At 36.9% G+C, this 17,841-nt stretch overlaps 1 protein-coding gene and 1 non-coding gene across 2 annotated transcripts; both read left to right on the top strand.

Moving 5' to 3' along the window:
- Nucleotides 1-2,289: 2,289 nt before the first annotated feature.
- On the top strand, nucleotides 2,290-2,373 carry Trnal-uaa (transfer RNA leucine (anticodon UAA)). Its single transcript has one exon. It is a non-coding gene; the product is annotated as a tRNA-Leu (tRNA).
- A 6,188-nt stretch (nucleotides 2,374-8,561) lies between these two features.
- Nucleotides 8,562-16,189, top strand: LOC134746497 (uncharacterized). The gene is made up of 5 exons (XM_063680906.1): nucleotides 8,562-8,644; nucleotides 11,793-12,539; nucleotides 12,856-13,060; nucleotides 13,589-13,742; nucleotides 15,990-16,189. Exons 2-5 carry the CDS (start codon nucleotides 12,170-12,172, stop codon nucleotides 16,161-16,163), a joined length of 903 nt encoding a protein of 300 aa, XP_063536976.1. The 5' UTR covers nucleotides 8,562-8,644; nucleotides 11,793-12,169; the 3' UTR covers nucleotides 16,164-16,189.
- Nucleotides 16,190-17,841: the final 1,652 nt, after the last annotated feature.

Here is a 17,841-nt window from a genome sequence, read left to right as displayed (position 1 = left end):
TTTTGTGTTTTCTTTTTGTTAATCGTTGTTATGATTTGACGTAAACAGCGAGCTGCAAAAGTGTGAATGAATTGTAATCATACAGTGGGTATGCACTTTTGCAGCCGTGTGTACAAGGCTGATAACCACGCGACCATCTAGAAACGGTTTGCCAATATGCCAATGTTTCAGATGGATGTAATGGGGCAACCTGTTGTGTCCATGTGGACGCTTGTGGTTGCCTCTGTTTCTAGCGTCGTTATCATGCTAAATAAATTTAGCTAATATTATCATTTATCACTTTTATCAGTGATATTATATATTATATGCTCCACTGAAGTACACACACACACCACACACACGCATAAATATTTGGATATAGTATTGGCAGGCAAGGTGCGAAGTCGGTGGAGGAAGAACTGACGCTCATTGTCACAAACACACGTAATCTTATGTCCCACGTTATTCCTAGCGGCAGCCGTTGCATCTAATTGTGGCTTTCCATCAGAGAAGGTCCTGATGCATACGGAGCATAAGTACCCTTCTCCGATGGAAAATCACAATTTTACTCCATATTACTACGGTCACACTACTCATCGCGCTATCGCGCTGCTCCTCGCGCTGCCGCCGATGTTACCCGCTCCGGGCACGGCGGCCACACACTACCCTATCGAAATCAGATACATCAAAGCGACCAACGTGCTCAAAAATAGCTGAACACGTACTTTAAAGTCTTCATAATAGAGGCGTAGTTGGAATATATATGAATACCTTGGCCGCCCTGATATAATTATTTGAATTACCTGATCAGTAGACCAAGCACGTCATGATTAGCGCGAGCGCGACAGTATCTCGCCGCGAGATAGACTACCCGTCTTTTACTAACTGTATAAATTAAAGAGGGACGGGTAGTCTATGTCGCGGCGAGATACTCTCGCGCCAATCATGTGCTAGCACGGCTGATAGCGACTGCAGGCAACCTGCCATCACTGAAAGCTATTAGATAATATTCATAATTAAAACCTGAAAATGATTAGGGGTTATTTACCTACTTATTGTGCTATCATGATATTGTCTGATTAAAAAAAAAAGATTTTTCATTTAACCACTGAAGCAAGGCAGATGGCGCCACCGTCTTAAGAAAAGTTATACTGCGCATGACTTTGGAACTATCGGGAATACGACACATTTACTATTGAGTCACGAATGGCAACCAATACACATATCCTAAATCATTACAATCATCTGACAATAGGACATGTTGTGTCCATTCCACACAAAAAGACGGAAACGCGCCGCCATTATGAATTGTGTGCGTAGGGCAATGTGCCCCGCGCAAAGTTACACGAGCACTAGCTCGTTGGAAAATGAGTCGTAGGGCGTTGAGATAAGGATGTTGCGAAGTGAATGTGTGGGCGTGTTGGGTGTACGGTACGGACGGACGAAATTGGTACTTTAGTCTAGTGTCCGTGCCAGAAAAAAAACAAGTAAATAATTATAAAATAAAAAGACTGTTAATCTTAGTATAAAATTTATACTTTAAATAGACATCGTAACATTCATAACCATATTAACCATTTTTCGTCGTTATTGTGTGGTTATTGTAGATGGCGCCACAACGTAAGTCGGCTACCGCCTTTATAGTTACTTTGGTTAATATTATTATTACCTACATTACATTTTACAAAGAATAAAATATATTGTGACATCCATTTATGTGGTAAAACATAATTAAACTGAATTTTTCTGTACAGCTCCTATTCGCTACTATAAATACATACGTAATTTTAAATTAATTTCGCACAATAATAGTTGTTTGGATACTACATTCACATAAACATTATCAATGAATACTACAAAATGAATTCTAAGCACTTGCTAAAAAGTAATTTCTATTTTCAATCACAAATAGGTACAAGTATTGATTTTGACGCCATCTACCCAAGCGCCACTAAACTACCATACGCTGAGGAACTAATCTACTGCACACGAAGATCATAGATGGCGTCATAATAGTCAACAAAGTTTTCTACTAATAATTATTATGATTTAAGGAATAAACCGATAGAATTAGCCGTATTTTACTTAAAATACGGCTACTTACCTATAAAAAGTCATATGAAGACTTGGAAAACTATGAACAACGTTAAATAATCATGTTGTTGCAATAGTTTAGCTCTAATCATGAGCTAAGAGGCGTTAATTCAAAAAAATAAATAAAAATTCGATACGGCACCAGCAATAAAGTTAAAAAGTTAGTTATCGTATAGGCTCGCCAAAGGCGTTGCTATTTTTGGCCACTTCCAACAAGTCAGGTTGGCCGAGTGGTCTAAGGCGCCAGATTTAAGCTCTGGTTCCCGAGAGGGAGCGTGGGTTCGAACCCCACACCTGACAAACCTTTATTGCCACTTTCTGGTATTTTCATTTTTATTTTTTATATTTTTTATTTATTTTATGATTTGAAAAAAAGATGTTCTCAACTTGTAATTTTTCTTTTTAAATTAGATTAGACATGAATTAGACCCTATACTTACTTAAATTCCCAACTTCCAATGAAGCTGAAAATTTGCATACTCATTATTGTTACATATTACACGTCAAAATTTAATTTAATTATATTTAAATACATGAGATAGATTACATTATTTTAGTGTAGGTACAATACAAATATGTCAATTAGTTTTACAAATAAATTTTTCATACTAAATGTATATATGTCGGGTGACAATGCAATATTATGGTACCATCAAGCTGTTTTGATGATGGAGACAGGAGGTGGCCATAGGAACTCTGTGATAAAAAAACGCAATCTAATTGTGTTTCTGGTTTTTTAAAATCGTCTCGATGAGTATTAGTTGCCTGTGGAAAGAAAAGTACAGTCAGCGATAAAAGCTTGTACCAAAAATGAAATTTTGCCAAAAACTTATTTCATCTTTTATGTTTTATGTTCCCGCGAATATAACTCCTATTCATTCCTTTTCAGGAACTATTTATATTCAGAAAATTATATTTCTTATTTAGAAACTCAGAAGTTTCAGTAAGTCACTTTATTGTTTTGATGATGATCCAAGTCGAGGAAACTTATCATAATATTCATAATAATACATGATAATACCTATCTTTACAGGCAAAGACATTCTAGTCTAGCGAATTCAAAACAGCTACTAACAGAAACTTAAAATACATTACTCCAATTACTCGCAGATTTATGCGAAGATATTTATAATAGGTAGATGGATATTATAGGCACATCTTTAAATAGTAGGATTATGGATTATTATTGGTACCCTGACGTGGGGAGTGCGCGGGGAGGACGTATTTCCTCAAGGACGTTGATTACTTACCTAATGTGCTAATTGTGTAACGGTGAAAGTGACGTCATCAAGAAACCAGTTTGAATTTGGAACTTATTACAAGTGAATACGATACGTAATTGAATGAGATTTCTAATGGCTGTTACGAATTATGCGGGGGGCTGGTGGAACATAATATGTATCAATGAAATGACACTAGACTAGACTTCTCGGGATTTGAAATACGGTTTGTTTGAAATAAACCTTAGGCATAGGCAAAACCGTCCTGCTAAGAAAAAAAATATACTTTACTTTCTGCAAATGGTGCGTTGGGGTAAGATTGAAGGGTTTTTTTGAGGGGTAAGACAAAAAAAATCCGTATGCCAAAGCCCATAAAAAACTTCTTTAATCTTACTGCTAGAGAATGCCATTTAACATTAAGTCTGATACAATATTGTATATGTTTTGTACATTAAAGTTTAAATAAATAAATACATAATCATATTCTACACTTAATTTGTCCCCACGGGTTTCCAGACAAAGACATGTCAGGTTTTTTTGCCGTTTGTCATTATGCGCCTTTGCGCCGCGACGTCGCTATCGCTAGAACAAATCGATAGAAAAGTCTATTTTTGCGATTATCACTTAAGAATAAGATAATTTTGTCATCAAACCAATGACGACATTATCATAATCAATCAGAAAACAGTCAATCAAATCGGCAACATTATCGATTCCACTTCATCAGAATCAACTGCGCAATTTCTGTATACCATCATAAATAATATTGGAAAAGTACCAGATCGCGTCCCTAGTTATCTCCCTGACTCGACCAAATTTGATTTACTATCAAAACAACCCTATATCCTAAACCATAAAGTCCAAATCACCGTGTACATTAGGTAAATATAAATGTAATAATAACTGTATCAGTCGTACACTACACGCACACATGTAAAGTAAATATTGAATGAAGTGCGTGTACGCGTAAGTTACGCACACACGCGCACTTTCAAATATAGAATGCGTTTAATTAATTCATGTTTGGAACGATACATTAGCAGACAAACATGTTGTTTTTACAGGTCTGGAACTTTCAGGACGTAGACTACTTTGGCTACTTTTGGTAGAAACAAAGCTTGACATTGTACCAGCTGGTACATAAATCAACACAATGCAATCTAATCATCCCACAAAGTCATGACAACTCGTCAACTCGATAACAATGATATATTGATAAGTATCATCTTCAAACAATACAATTCTAAGAAGACATACGGTAGTTCTAAATGAATTGCACCACATTATAGCATGGCGTTACGTAACCATAGAGTAACTTATACTAGAGCGGTACTGTCATAGTAAATTTTGTAACCCCAGTAAATTCACTGCCATCTGTCGACACACTTTAAAACTAAAAATGTAGATTTATAAAAATACGATAAAATGTATTTAAATATGGATAAATGATTTTTTTATTTGCATTAATTATTTTTATGATTTTGACCCATGTTCCTTCACTGATATGCGTTAAAATTGTTAAATAACAAACGAAACCGTCAACGCCATCTATACGACAGTACGCCAAAGCTAGTAGCGCCCTCTGAACGAGAATAAAATTTTCTTGATTTTCGAGGCACGTTTTTTTTCTTAGACTGTATCCATCTATTACGGAGTTATATCTATCTTTGACGTAAATAGTTACATACACACACAAGTAAACACATAACACATAACACACATAACAGTATAACACATAGGTGTTAATAATACCTTGCTAATTTCTTTTACATGAGCTTGCTTGCTAATAAGTATGGCTACTTGCTATTATGTTATCGTATACCGACACGACTCACTAATTCTCCGAATATGGCGTTCACGAAAGATTCGAAAGAAACATCATTCATACCTATTTTATTACGGCTAACTATATGTATTGTATCATACGTCTCTCTCTCTCTACTCTCTCATCTTAGCGTTTTTCCCAATTTGGTCTAAACTAAATGCTAGCTCAGAAAATGGTAATAAGACTTAGTTTATTTTCCTCGGGGCAAGACTAACAGTATGAGGATATTGAGGATTCCATACAAGTGACAGACTTACAGTTTTGAATTATTCACGGTTAGTTTCACTAGAATTATACGTCGAAATATCGGGTGCTCGAAAACAATACAAAAGGTAATCACGGTCCAAATCCCGGTCGATGTAAGTCAAGTGATAGTCTTACCCCGGTGATAGTCTTACCCCACCTTATATCATTTATTTTATAGAGTAACGTAACGTACCGTTACGTAGTAACTATTTATTAATCTGTGGTACCGTGAAACTAGACAACTGCCCGCTTTTTTCGAAAAAACAAATAAAAAAAAATACGTGACATAATATGACTTTTTGCTCAGCACGTCCATTGTGATCAAATAGTTTATTTGAAGAAAAATAATCTTGTTTTTACTTACTTTTTTGGCGTTTTAGAGGGCGGGCAAAAGTATCCTGCAAAATGGGCGCGAAAAAATTGCACTACGTGTTATATTTGTATATTTACAATGGCGGTGCCAAAAACAAAATGAGAGCCTGTGTTCTATGGCACAAAGAAACTAAAGTGCTCAACATTTTCGTAAATCGACCCTACCTATCCATACTAATATTATAAATGCGAAAGTCTGTCTGTCTTTCTGTCTGTGTGTTCCCTCTTCACGCTTAAACCGCTGAATCGATTTAGATGAAATTTGGCATAGAAATAGGTTGAGTCCCTGAGAAGGACATAGGATAGTTTTTATCCCGCAAAATAAACCCTTAAGAAAGTAAAAAGCGGGGTGGAATTGAGATAATTAATGAAGTGCCTGCTAATTTGTGTGCATAATATGCTCAAATTGAATGATTGCTATGAGAATTTTTCCAGGCGCTATAGGTACTTACTTTAGCTGCTGTTACTAAGTCCACGCAGACTATATACGAGAGACCTATACGAGTCTTAGACAAAAGGTAATGGTGCCACTCGGTGCCACCAAGGCCGTGTGCCTGGGGTTCATTTGCTCTGGATGCGACGAGCCCGAGCCCCACCCTGGTGACGTCAATGGTTTTAGGCATGACCTTAAGTGATCTCTAGCAGAACCTATGTTGGAAACTTAATGAATAGAAATAGAAAAACGTAAACGTAATGCTAGTAAGAATAACTTGGAATAACGTACCTACATCCCTAAATAGGTGAAAACAATAGTATAGTATGAATCTTCTCAAATGATTTTTAGGTCTAACACCCTAATCTGTTAAACAAAAGCCAATGTTTTTATTTGTGTGAGCGGTCGGACATTGTGTGCCATTGCCTCTGAGCCCTTGCCACGGCGCGTGCCATTCCCAAGTAGCAGTGACGTCAGCGACGTCATAATGACGTAATGATGGCGTCATAATGACATCGCTGACGTCATAATGACGTATAAATGCTGTAAGGGTTGTGTCTAACAATGGCACACAATTGCCGACCGGTCGCACAAAAGAAACAATGGCTTTTGTTTAACAGATTACCGTCTTAGGCGTAAAAATCATTTGAGAATATGCAGACTATATCAAAGGCTCGCTTGAAAACTCGCGCTCGCGCATGCAATATGTGGTATTTTCTATAAAAAGGGACCTTATTGTCGATGGCGCTTACGCCATTATTAACGATGCTCCGATATAAATACAATGCCGCGTGACGCTGTGCGGCGTAAGCGCCATCGACAATAAGGTCCCTTTTCATAGAAAATGCCCCATATGAATCACATCCTGAAACTGATATGATAAGACAACGTGGTGTCGACGCACGTGTAGTGTACGGATGTGTGGTTATCTGGTACAGACACTTTCATGAGCAAGCCTATGTCAATAGCTAATCTCCACGTAGGCGATATCTAAAGGGGCCCACTGACTATCAGGTTGTTTGGAACTGTCAAATTTTCGTTCTAACTGACAGGCCGATATCGTCCGGCGGACTGATAGTCAGGGGCCCCTTCATATGGAAATAAAAAATTTCGATGCCTATATAAAAATATGTGAAGTTTTCGAAATTTTTACGACGGAAACTTTATGACGGTACATCAGTATTCTAAAATAACTAAATATCCAGCTATTTTAAAGTAAAATGACAGAAACCAAACTGGAAACAAACTACTTTACGTTACTAATAGCAAAGATAGATATCTCCGTAATAGATGGATACAGTCTAAGGAAAAAACGTGCCTCGAAAAATCACGAAAATTTGATTCTCGATCAGATGGCGCCACTAGTTTTGGCCTACTCTCGTATAGAGGGCGTTGAAAGTTTCGTTTGTTATTTATAATTTTAACGCATATCCGTTGAAGAACACGGGTCAAAATCATATAAAAATAATTAATGCAAATAAAAAATAATTTATCCATATTTAAATACATTTGAACGTATTTTTATAAATCTTCATTTTTAGTTTTAAAGTATGTCGATAGACGGCAGTGAATTTACAGTGGTTACAAAATTTACTATGACAGTACCGCTCTAATCTAATAGTATGATATGAAATGAATAAAGGTGAAAAAGAACACGATCATAATCGTCGGGTAGATCATTTGACACATTTGTTCACTTCTATTGAGGAATAGTCAAGTTAAATTAAAATGTGTCGAAACGACTATCATTATAGTATTTTTAAGTGTTCAATAATGTTTCTATACCTAGGTAGCAATATAGCTGAAATACACAGAAAGGTTCTACGAATAGAGTTCAACTACCTTGTCTATAATGATCATTAGGTTTTTTTCAGGAATTTTAGCTATGACGTCATTGGTAGAATGGTAGCTATTGTTTCAAATCGTCCGAAATGTCGCAAATTAACTTAAAATTTTCTTCCTGAAATCGTAAACTTTCCAAATCTTTAATAGCGATTTTCTTATTTCATGTAAAAATAGGTAGTTATTAAAATATTTTAGGCAGTTTGGGAAAAAGGGCCAAGACAAATGAAAATTTGCGAAACGTATGGATATTCCACAGGATATTCAAAGAAAATAACAGCCAAGATTGAACTCGGGCATGCATGAAATGGAAATTTCCACGCAGTGTCCCGTTTTAGCTTCTGAATGAACTTCGGAAATAAAAAATACTAAACTGAAAGAGTTGAAAAGTTAACTGTACATAAACAAAAGTTAAACATCACCCATGTGTGTGTAAACAATACAACCTATTTCTGTACACAAACAAACTATCCATATGTGCGTGCACACATCCATGACGCTTGTGTGCGATGACGCACGGGTTTCTTTAAATACCCCGCGCCCGCGCCCTCCGCTGTCAGTTTCACACAAGTGGGGAACGAGAAAACAACCTCTTAGAGTACAAGCAAGGATCTTCGTCGGCGTACGCCATGGGTACGTTGCACCAGCTGTGTTTGTAAACAAGGACCTTTATCCTTGAACTGTTTACGTAGCTGATAAATTTTAATTTACTTTAGATAGAGTATATTTTATTTATTTATAGGTAATTTTCACGATTTTTACATGAGATTTCAGTTCAGTAATTTTTTATACATAATTTTAATATTATTCAAATTATACTCAATTTACCTTGTGACCAGGATTGCTAAAAATAACTAAGAACGTTAGGATGTGTATTTTTTGCGACATAGCTACCTATGACGCAGTAATAACTATTATTTTTGTTTCGAACTTTATTTAGTACTAACAACACTTTTGACTGACTATTTCTGGACTTTCTGTCTTTATAATAAGATTCATTTTCAGAAACTCTTTCTACTCAACCCTTGAAGTGACCTTACCCAAAAGAAATTTGCAAAATGCGTCATTTAACGATTGCCTCCCCGGCCGCCCCCTAGGTTCTAGAACGTTTATCGCAACGACCTTCCCGTCCATTAGAGTCATTAGTTCACCGGTAGCGTCATTGCGTCACGTTCTTTCACCTTCAGTTATATTGTGACGTTCCGCGGATAAGGTACCTTAATAGTATCGGAGCGACGTTAATAATAGCGTAAGCGCCAGCCGCCATAATGTCCTTACCCGTGGAACATCACATATTCTGCGTTTCAGTAAATTGAATTAGGTACTGCGCAATTCTGATCCAATTTGCACTTATTTATTGTGTAATTTTATAGAGTAACATGAGCCATAGCAACCAGTTATTTCTAGTAACTAAGTGGATAGGTTTTATGACGACCGCGATGTTCCAAGCCACCTAAGTGGGTACTCAGGGATATGCGTGACACGAACATATGAGAAGGGACATACATATGTACTTACTAGAAATCCTTCGTAGTTATATTGTTAGCTGGATGATTAGGATGCGACATAAAATAGTAGAAATAAAATAAAATAGAACTAAGCAGTTTGCATCAGCAGTTTGGCGAGTAACTTTAAAAAATAAATGAAAAAAAAAACCATACTGAAATTGTTGCCATGTTTAAGCATTTTACGTCAAAAATGTGACAGTTACGTAGGAAGTGGCGTCCTCAATAATTTTCTACAATTTCTTGTCGGACTATACTCAATTTTTTTTAGTACGTAGTAGGTACTTATAGTAATCAAAACCTTTTTTATTACAAAAATGAAATATATTCAGATTCCTAATTTAATACCTTTTATAGTCTTTAAAACCCAACCTGTTCTGTTTGTAAACCTAACACTTTATTAGGTACTAATTTAACATACCTAATAAAAAAATATTTATTATTAAATAATGTACATACAACAAATTTGTTAAATTAGTTATAACTACTTTAAAACAAAATTAAAGTACTATACTATAACTAAACTTGACTTGAAAAAAAAAACTTAAACCTACCCTCCAACCTTTAGGTATTCAAATAACCTAAACCAGAAGCCTTTAGTAACCTTAATCGGGCACTACGCCAAACGAATTCAGAATGACGATGACGTAGGAACGTGATTTTCGAAATAAAGCAACGGTTTATACTCGTGCGTCACGCCACGCGTGCCTAATATCATAGAGTAACTTATACTAGAGCGGTACTGTCATAGTAAATTTTGAAACCCCAGTAAATTCACTGCCATCTGTCGACACACTTTAAAACTAAAAATAAATATTTATAAAAATACGATAAAATGTATTTAAATATGGATAAATGTTTTTTTTTATTTGCACTAATTATTTTTATGATTTTGACCCATATTCTTTCACTGATATGCGTTAAAATTGTTAAATAACAAACGAAACCGTCAACGCCATCTATACGACAGTAGGCCAAAGCTAGTAGCGCCCTCTGAACGAGAATCAAATTTTCTTGATTTTCGAGGCACGTTTTTTCCTTAGACTGTATCCATCTATTACGGAGTTATATCTATCTTTGCTAATATGTCTGGCGACGGCAAACACGTGTGTGCATAACTTGTCACTAACCGCCAATGCCTCACGTGTTGACTAATGTGACAACTGTAATGTGACATCACTTTATCAGACATACCCAAACCAAACTAACAGACATTACAATAGTTTGTCGACAAACGCCAAAAGTAAACATGTATCGGATTCGGATATGATATGAACGAAAAGTCAAGTGATTATTTCCATGCAAGAAACTCGTACGAGAATTCAAATTTTGTCGGTTTTTATAAACGTTTAACTTCTGCTCGTGACTTTGTCTGTGTAGATCATAGACATAGCAAAGATAGATATAACTCCGTAATAGATGGATACAGTCTAAGGAAAAAACGTGCCTCGAAAATCAAGAAAATTTGATTCTCGTTCAGAGGGCGCTACTAGCTTTGGCCAACTGTCGTATAGATGGCGTTGACGGTTTCGTTTGTTATTTAACAATTTTAACGCATATCAGTGAAAGAACATGGGTCAAAATCATTAAAATAATTAATGCAAATAAAAAAAATCATTTATCCATATCTAAATACATTTTATCGTATTTTTAAAAATATTTATTTTTAGTTTTAAAGTGTGTCGACAGATGGCAGTGAATTTACTGGGGTTACAAAATTTACTATGACAGTACCGCTCTAGTATAAGTTACTCTATGGACATAGTAAATGCAAGTAGTTAGTGTAGATTGATTTCGAATGAAAATGGCACATAGGAAGGATCTTTAATGCTGACTATTTCCCAGTCAACATTTGATAAGGATAATTAATACTAAATATCAACATTATCAACACTGAATACATATCGAAATAAATAACCCAATAGAATTAGTAATCCGACAACGTCATACGTACTACCTACTACTTTACTAATTAGGTTTCCCATTGTACTGAAGGATATTTGGTGAGCTTTATATTGATCTTGATAGCTAGTCAATAAATAAACCACTATTACGTACACAGATATATTTGTGATTTGCAAGGCAAAAGGCCAATCGCATCTTAATGTGTAGTTACACTACAGATAAAATACTAACATTACCAACAGAACAAAATGATAAACCCATCCTAAACCAATACAAAAGATAGTAGTTAACTTTTGTTTTTCACAAGTTAATTGGTAGCACACATTTAGCATTAATTTTCTTCCGTGCTAATATATAGTTTTTCTTTCCAGAAACGTTAAATTTAAAACCGTTAAGTAAGTGTCAAGAGTGGTCTCCGGATGCGCAGGGAGCGGAGACCACCGAGGTCCGCGAGGCGGGCCTCGTCGCGTCCACCTCGTCCGAGGAGCGCCTCCTGCGCCGCGTCGTGGGCCGCTGGGGCGCCGAGTGGTTGAGCTGACTCGGCACAGGGCCCAAGCACGCCGGTCTGCAATGGCCGGCCGAACACCCCCTGCCGCCGCCGCGCTGGGGGGCCACGCGCCCGCCGCTCCACCTCACCCTCCACCAATACGAGGACCTGGTGGCGAAGGCCGAGGCGCTGATAAGCCGAATCGTCGTCTCAGAAAACTATGACTCCGTTAATAATTTCTTGTCTCTTTACGACTCCTATATGGCCGCTCCGGATCAGTATCTTGAAGAGTTCTTCCCGAAGTACAATCCTCCGATCAGAGCGCATAAGCATACTTGTGTCGGTCTCGGAATGGAAGTCATCAAGCGCTTGAAAGTTTTAGAGAAGGACTTCCCCGGTATCAGCAAGTCTATGATGCTGGTATCTTGCGATGAGAATATTCAGGACTTGGTAGACTATACCACCTCGTTCCCTGGACCTCAAGGGTTCCTGATCGAGACTGAGAAGGACCACGTGATGGCCGCTATCCACGTTAAAATCGACGGCAGACCGGGCATATTTCTGTCGGATCTGGGATATCACATCTCCCGTGTCGTCACTGCTATGGCTGATCGTTGCTATCCACATACTGGTAAGTGTACCTATTATTACTTATTTTATTGAATTTTATATTTTAACTTCCCATAAGCTCATAGCGCTGGATAGTGAGACCCATTTCTTAAAAATGTCGTCATAAATGTCATGAAACCTCTCTCCGGTATCTTCTACCTATTATAAGTAAGTAACTAAATTACTGTCCTGCATGAGACACAGACAACGGCTATCTGCTAATACTGAGATGATCCGTACCTATAAAACTTTCTCACTCTAGCACTGCAGCATTAAGAATTTCGTGTTTGAAGGATTGAATAATGTTCTTACTACAATCTTTTCGTTCTTCTTTCCAGGCTGGTTCACACAGTCCGACGAGCCGCACTGCCGCAAGGACTACAACTACCAGTTCAACCTGCAGAACCCCAACTACGTGGAGTGGCACGAGCGGGAGACCAGGGGCGACAAGATCAAGGCCCAGGTGTCCCTCATGTACGTCGCCAAGCCGTATCTGACAGCTGTTGAGGTCACGGAGAAAAGAAACTTGGTGTGGGATCTTAGGTAAGAAGATATGATCAGCTCTTCATTTGATATTTAAAACATCTGTAGTTTTGAAAAAGGTACTAGGAAAATGTTAGTCGACTCGTAATTTATCCATTATGTTTCTTGATTAAACTTATCGCTGTCGCCATACTAGCTGTATAGAAAAGTGGATAATTATGTCAGAGGGCACCGATATGACTTACATACCTGGCTTAGTAAATTTTGTTAAGATTATAACTTTTTAAGCCATATGCCTGCGTGTACCTACCTATAGGTACGAGTATATAACTGAATGAATGTTATGAACTTATGAACACCTTTTAAATAACATCAAAACAGTTCCAAAATTCTAACTAGGTATACTAAAATGCTTTCAATTCCACCTAAAATCTCTCTTTCGAAAATTCCATTACATATTTTCTTCCCTCAAAATATTCATTCAATACTCAAATCAACGTAATTAATTAAATAAAATTTACTTTTAATTTAAAAAAAAACAACGTAGGTTTTTTTACCAATCCTAAAGTCCGCATTCCTACATTTCAGGAGTCTTCTAGCCAGGGACCCCAAGGGCCGCCTGACCGCCGGTATCTACTTCCCTCTGAAGCCCAAGACCCAGGAGTTCACCATGTTCTTCGACAGCTACAACGGCAAGCAGAGGAAGAAGCTCAAGTTCCAGACCTTCTTGGAGCTTCAGAAGGTAACAATAATTTATTCTTACTTAAATTTTAACACCGAGTGATGGCAGGGACTAAAATCCTAACGGAATGGTGGCCGCTTTCGGATGGAAAGAAGCCCCTGGCGTCCGTTGGCTCGTTGGGTGGACGACATCCAGAAGATTGCTGGTCACTTCTGGATTAGCTCAGGACCGGGACAAGTGGAGTACTGGAAGAGAGGCCTATGCTCAGCAGTGGGCGATAAAAGATAGATAGATAGATAGATAAACCATTTATTCGTTTGCCACAATAGAAGAGATAAAAGAAACAGAAGAGATACAAAAAAGCAACATTAAGATAAAAAACAAAACTTAAAAAAATAAACCGTAGAATTGCTGCGTGCGTTGCAGTAAAACAAAAGGGTTCTGGCTCAGCTTCGCTCTTTTGAGCGAAGCACTGGTAATATGATAACTGGTAAAAGGCTGATATGATGATGATGATGAAACACCGAAAATTGTATTAGTCATTTGGGTAAAAATATATAAGCATCTGACACGCTCGAAAGGATCTACAAATAGATATGTATCAAATGCCTATTTACATTCTTGACAATGTTAAGTCATGTGATGATTGCAATTTACTGTATCATATATATATAGACACATAACCAGAAATATTATTATACGTGTATTGAAGACAAGCTGTAAGTATGCGTTGGTATGCGATAAAAAGTTATTTAGATAAAAATTCTCAATTTGTAAGGTAAAGGTGTTTAGCACGAGCAGCTATACACTAATAGTAAAGTTGACAGCTTTGCAATGCGTAAGGTTGGAGGTGATATCAATTAGAGCAGTGCACTAAACATTTTTAATTTCTCATGCTCTGAAAGAGCTTGTTTTAAAAGGTGTACAAAATGATACGTGTCTGCACTAAAGCATTTTAATTTAGAAGTACGGTATTTTTAATTTTTTTACGATAAGAAATGAAAATTTGAGTTTAAATGGATTTGTTATACAATTTCCATTCTGATATTTCACTCGCTATTCCATAAATAACGATACTTTTGCCTGAATTATTAATTGAAAGTACCCTCAAGAAATACTATAAAAATGTATATTTACTTAGTCATGTTTTAAAATAAACACATGCATTTTACTTTCTTCGTATTCAAAATGAAAAGTAGAGTTTTAACTGGGGTGAGGCATCATTTTAGCCTCGGACTATTTACGATCTCATGCGTTCGCGCGCCAAAATACCTCGGCAGAAATGATTGCCTTTCATCCCTTGGTTAACAATCTACTATTACGTTACCTAGCGGATAGCAACAGGATTAGGACAAATCATGAAAAGCATGAAGGCCTGGATTCCTGGAAGTCGTATAAAGATAAAAATGTTTATTTGCACGGATTATTATAACTTGCGATAAATCTCTGGCGCACATCCAAAACGGATGGAATCCCAATTCGGGCGGTATGACGTCAATGGTACCGTCTGGACTATCTTTGTATTAATCTGGTTTTGATCGGTTTGGTACCGGGCCTCCCAAAAATAATCTCAATCGCGAGCTTAATATAAAAAGGACCATCTGTCAAAATTTGGAAATTTAATACTAAGTACTCTAAGTAGGTACTGGGTTATTTTTATTTATGATGTTAACACATTACATCAACGTTATCATTAGGAACGAGGACCTTTTTCTTACCTGCACTTCTGATTTTTAAATAAAAAAAGGACAGTCATACCACCAAAGGCCACAAAAACACACTGACTGAATTCCCTTCACGCTGCCGGCGTCACAGTTCGATCGGAATCACAAAGAGCTTTTTTATTCGGGTATCAACATGGCATGATAAACATGTTTATAGTGTTATCACTTATCACAGGTCAATAGACAGGCTTTTGTCTTATGTTCACATGTGCCTAATTTATCTGAAGGTTATGAAGAGTCTAAAGTAACCGCCGGACACGTTTATCAAATCTCAGGTTTATTTATGGCCTGACGTTTCGAACGCTGCTCAGATCTTGCTGCGCGGGTTTTGCAAACTACCCGCACTTGATCTTGATGTTGATGTTGATACAATTCCTCGCCCTGCCTGTGACCATCACGAACGTAACGTCACGTTCTAAACGTCAGGCCATAAAGAAACGTAAGTTTTTACGCGATTAAGTCCCGTGTTAGTTAAAAATTATGAGTGAAAATCGTGTTCACTAGTCCTGACTGTTTACATTTATAACATCTCAAACCAGAACTTCCTTATAAACATACCACTAACGTTTCTATTCTTCCACAGATCCCTGACGAAGTGGTAGAAGAAGTAGACCAGTGCAACGAGCAACTCCGTCTCAAGGACGGTGAGCTCCTCTCCATCCTGAAGCGACTGGCCACCGTCGTCACCGACGAGGAGTACATGGCTGAAGTCCTGGCTGTTAACAACAAGATCGTACAGCTGTCTGCTGGACAGTAAACACACTGGCCGTTTAGATAAAAAAACATCTGGTCACAAGTCTCAACCCGCTGGCCGTCAAGAAATTAAAAAAATAATCTGAATGGTAAACAAAACGCACTGGCCGCTAAGAAAAAAATATTACAAGTCAGAAAATTAAGAACGCGCAGTATTACCAACATGACGTGACGCGGTGCGTTTTGTTTTTTCTTAATTCGGTGTTTGCAAGATAAACTGAAGAGAGAACAACTGAAGTCAGTGACCATTGAGAAATTTGAAATCTGGTCCGTCCTGAAAAGTTAGGCTGCCATTATACTTACCACAAAATAGTCGAATACTTATTCTTCGAAGCTATGACCGTTTGATAAATTGTATTTTGTCAATTAACAGGGCCTTTATACTGTAAAGAGATTTTCTAAATTCATAATTTTTATTAGATATGTACTAATATTCATTAGTTTCATTAGTTTCTTATTATTTCATTTAGAGACCATTTTAGGGGTTATGTAGTTGCTAGTGTTTAGTACTGAGATGTGTAAAACGATAAGGCTTATCGAGAAATAAAATTATTAAAAATGTAATGTCTGTTTTGTTTTATTTTACATACCCTTTCTTATCTTATTACAGAAACAATTAACTGGTAAAATCTGAAGCTGTGCTTTATATCTTTTAAATCGCTAATAAATAATTTAGCTTTTGTACCAATGTTGTAAAATTTACAAATCGGTTAAAAATCGAGGCAATTGAACTGTTTTTTTAATACATTTATTGAAAACAAGTTACAGACACTTAGAGGAATTACAATAATAACTTACACTTGAGATCTGGACTATAAAGGGGCCCCCTGATTATCAGTCCGCCGGACGATATCAGCCTGTCAGTTAAAACAAAAATTTGACAGTTCCGAACAACTGACAGGCCGATATCGTCCGGCGGACTGGTAATTAGTGGTATAGGCCCCTTAACAGAACTCTAAACATGTGTAGGATATAAACTGAACATTCAGTTAAAAGATAGGTAAGTATTAACGCTAGAGGGAGGAGAATAGACACGGATGTCAAAGTGGTTTTGTGTTTTTTCTTTTTTTATAGTAAAAAGAAATTACTTATGAAGGGAAATGTTAAAAAAATACCATCCCCCCCCCCCTCTTATCTACGAAGTTTACCAACCAAAAATTATGAAATGTTTACACAATAATATTGGCACGTAGCGTGGGCGGAAAGAAAAAAATAGATATAACTCCGTAATACATGGATACAGTCTAAGGAAAAAACGTGCCTCGAAAATCAAGAAAATTTGATTCTCGTTCAGAAGTGGACGAGTACATCTTTCTTATTACCATTTATTACTATCCTAAAACTATTGATTAAAGTGCCACCTATGGGCCTTCTCTTGAACTACGTACCCTGGTGGGTGCGTAAAGTAGATAAGTCAGTCAGTCAGTCAAGGGTTCGATACAGTATAGAAGGTGTCCCATAGATGGCGCTGTTAACACAACAACATTATCATAAATATTACAGGAAAAACATAATCCACCTCTATCTTGAATACTTTTTTTTATTATCAAAACATATTTTGTAACTTAATTTGCAATGTAAGCCCCTTTGCGGGTTTTTATTATACTTGAAATATCTATGAGATTACACTAAAACCACGTTCTTTCAAATAAAATAAAAATTGTTGAAATCGGTTCACATGG

The sequence above is a fragment of the Cydia strobilella genome, chromosome 13, assembly GCF_947568885.1.
Source record: "Cydia strobilella chromosome 13, ilCydStro3.1, whole genome shotgun sequence".
NCBI classification, from domain to species: Eukaryota; Metazoa; Arthropoda; class Insecta; order Lepidoptera; family Tortricidae; genus Cydia; species Cydia strobilella.
Note: the sequence above shows the minus strand (reverse complement) of the source record. Positions and strands in the feature narration are given on the sequence as shown.

Excerpts from the sequence above, each read along its gene's own strand:
- LOC134746497 (XM_063680906.1), top strand. The coding sequence starts at position 12,170 with ATGGCCGCTCCGGATCAGTATCTTGAAGAGTTCTTCCCGAAGTACAAT. Across the intron at positions 12,540-12,855 it reads TCGTTGCTATCCACATACTG|GCTGGTTCACACAGTCCGAC; the intron begins GTAAGTGTACCT and ends TCTTCTTTCCAG. Across the intron at positions 13,743-15,989 it reads CCTTCTTGGAGCTTCAGAAG|ATCCCTGACGAAGTGGTAGA; the intron begins GTAACAATAATT and ends ATTCTTCCACAG.